Source organism: Chrysochloris asiatica, unplaced genomic scaffold (assembly GCF_000296735.1).
Source record: "Chrysochloris asiatica unplaced genomic scaffold, ChrAsi1.0 scaffold00102, whole genome shotgun sequence".
In the NCBI taxonomy this organism is placed as follows: domain Eukaryota; kingdom Metazoa; phylum Chordata; class Mammalia; order Afrosoricida; family Chrysochloridae; genus Chrysochloris; species Chrysochloris asiatica.
Window position 1 is genome coordinate 6,295,869 of NW_006408620.1, and position 2,711 is coordinate 6,298,579.

At 48.8% G+C, this 2,711-nt stretch overlaps 1 protein-coding gene across 1 annotated transcript in view; it reads right to left on the reverse strand.

Moving 5' to 3' along the window:
- The window catches only part of CIITA (class II, major histocompatibility complex, transactivator), a 40,965-nt gene that overhangs the window by 19,492 nt on the left and 18,762 nt on the right, over positions 1-2,711 (reverse strand). The window contains exons 11-12 of the mRNA XM_006867244.1: positions 2,004-2,162; positions 522-593 (exon numbers count right to left, since the gene is read on the reverse strand). Coding sequence (XP_006867306.1) covers positions 522-593; positions 2,004-2,162 — 231 coding nt within the window. The remainder of the gene's footprint in view (positions 1-521; positions 594-2,003; positions 2,163-2,711) is intronic.

Here is a 2,711-nt window from a genome sequence, read left to right on the forward strand (position 1 = left end):
GAAGTTTTATAACAAAAATGGGAAAGTAGTTAATCTTACAGTCCAGAAACAGAGGACCCTAGGACCATCAAGGGAGAAGAGCAGAAGCAGAATGCAGGACTTTATCCAGAGAAGCAGCCACACCAGAGATGCAGACAAAGATGTGGACATGGAGAGAGGGAGCAGCTGAGGACTCTAGATTCATGGGAAGAGAGGGACTAAGAGCTGGCGGCCAGGAGGCAGGCTTGCAGAATGTGCCCTTTGGTGGTGTAAATTATTATATATGCCTGAGTGTTTAAAAAAAAAAAAAAAGGAGCTAAAATGAATAGAGAGAAATACTGTTAACTGACGGTACATGGAAGGGATCATAATCATTGTAATAAAACAAGGTATATGATTTGTTGAATGTAAAACTGATGATCTGCCCTGTAAACTTTCACTTAATTCACAATGAAAACTTCAGAAAAAAAAATAAAAAAGAATGATTCTGAGGACACATCTCCTTTCAAATTAACGTTGAGAAAAAACACCCCTTTACTTACGCAAACTCCAACTTCTTTAGGTTCCGGACAGCAGGCAGCTGGTCAGCGGCATCTTCAGAGGGGCTTCTTGTGCTACACAGAGAAGAGGCACCGTTAGAACGGAGCAGACTCTGCACCTGGAGCGGAGCCCCCACCTACCTGCTCCACAGCACCTGCCTTGGCAGCCAAAGTTCCCCAGGAGGAATGCTGCCCTGGGGGATTTTAGGACAAAGACCTCCTTCAGGGATGACTGAATTTTGTGAAAAGAGGCTAAGAGTGGCACTTAGCGGCACCAATCCCAGACAGTATGTAGTAGGAGCTCAAATGTGTGGCCAATGAGTGAGAGGCTTTTAGCCTGTGCTCTGCTCTCTGACCTTTCATTCAGCCATCTATACAATGAGGGCAGAGATGGGCCTGGCTTCCTTGCAGCTGGCTGGAGGTGTCCCTTCTGTCACCAGATGCAGAATGGGCATCATCGCGCCAAGCAGGAAGAACTTCTTTAGGACTGAATTGCTGCTCCTGCTGCTGTTAGTTGGTTCCGACCCATAGCGACCCTGGGCAGGGGTTCCAGCTGGTAGATTTGAACCACAGACACTGCAGTTCAAAGAGACCTTGCGGTTCAGTGCTCATCCTACAGCACCACACCAGGACTCCATGACTGAATACCATGCCCATGAAAAAGGTACGTTCAAGTGCTAAGCCACCTCCCAGGGTACTTGTGAATGTGACCTAGTTTGGAAATAAGGACTTTGAAGATGTTATCAGTTAGCATGAGGTCATTGTGGAGTCATGGCAGAGGCTGTGTACCACCAAGTAGGTTCTAACTGATGGCAACTCTGTATAGGGTTTCTGAGGCTATAAACCTTTACAGGAGCAGAAAGCCTCATCTTTCTTCTCCCGAGCAGCTGATAGATTTGAACTATTGACTGTATAGTTAACTGTCCAATGCCTTACCCACTGCACTACCAGGGCTCCTTATTCTAAAGCGGGGTGGGCTCTAAATCCAATGACTGCTGTCCTTTCAGGAAAGACCCCCAGGAAGTGAAGACAGAAGCAGACGGAACAAAGGTGCAGTCAAGTCAAGGAGCACCAAAGATGGCCAGAGCCACCGGAAGCTGGGCCCGGCAAGGCAGGAGCTCCCCCTGAGTCTTTAGAGGGAACGCGGCCCTGCTAACTCCTTGCACGTAGACTCCTGGCCTCCCAACTGTGAGACGAAGCATTTGTGTACCTTTAGTACTGTTCATGACAGCGCCCCTCTGGTTCTGGCTAAGGATACATACTGGGCCTGGGGTGATGAGTCTTAAATGGGGCAAAGCTTTAAGTCTTAGGGGCTCTCTGCCCGGGTGCTCACTGCAGTGAGAGGTTCTGGGTTGCCACTGCCTAGGGGATACCACCAAAGAGAGAGGACCCTGAAAGTGCCAGTGAAAAAGTTGACCTTGCGCCCTGCACTTCCTCAGCCTGCATGGCCGGCAGGAGTGCTGCCCACTTTCCTCTCCCACTCACCTCTGGATCCGCACGAGGTTGGCCAGCTCTTCCACGTCCTTCGGCGACTCAGCCTTGAAAGGTTCAATGGTGAACTTGTCCTCTACTGCCCGGAGCAGTCTGGTTTCCCCTTGCTGTTGCACGGACTCCCACAGCCCCACCATGTCACTCAGGGCGGCCCTGTGGAGGGACAGCCTCAGACCCTCAGCTCCATGAAGGGACCCCCACCTAGCTAGTCAGATACTTTTCTTTCTTCACAAAACTCCTACCTTCCCCTAAAGCCTTCTATGACCACTCTGGACCTAACTGATTCCTCCTCTTTACTCAACTGTTACAGTGGTTTTGTTTCCTTTTTTGCTTTGGCTACAAGGAAGCTCAGTGCTCAATTTATGATTGAATCACTATAATTGTGTAGAACTTTACAGCCTGGATAATGTATGTTTGTGGGGAAGGTAGAGGAATTCTTTGGAGATGAGGCTGATGTGATTGTGCAGAGTTGTTGTTGTTGTTGTTGTTATGTGCCATGGAATGGGCTCCGACTCACAGTGACCCTGTACAGGGTTTCTGAGGCTGTAAATCTTTACGGGAGCAGAACGCCTCATCATTCTCCCACAGAATAGTTGGTACTTTTGAAGGGAAGGTAGAGGAATTCTTTGGAGATGAGGCTGATGTGATTGTGCAGAGTTGTTGTTGTTGTTGTTGTTATGTGCCATGGAATCGGCTCCGACT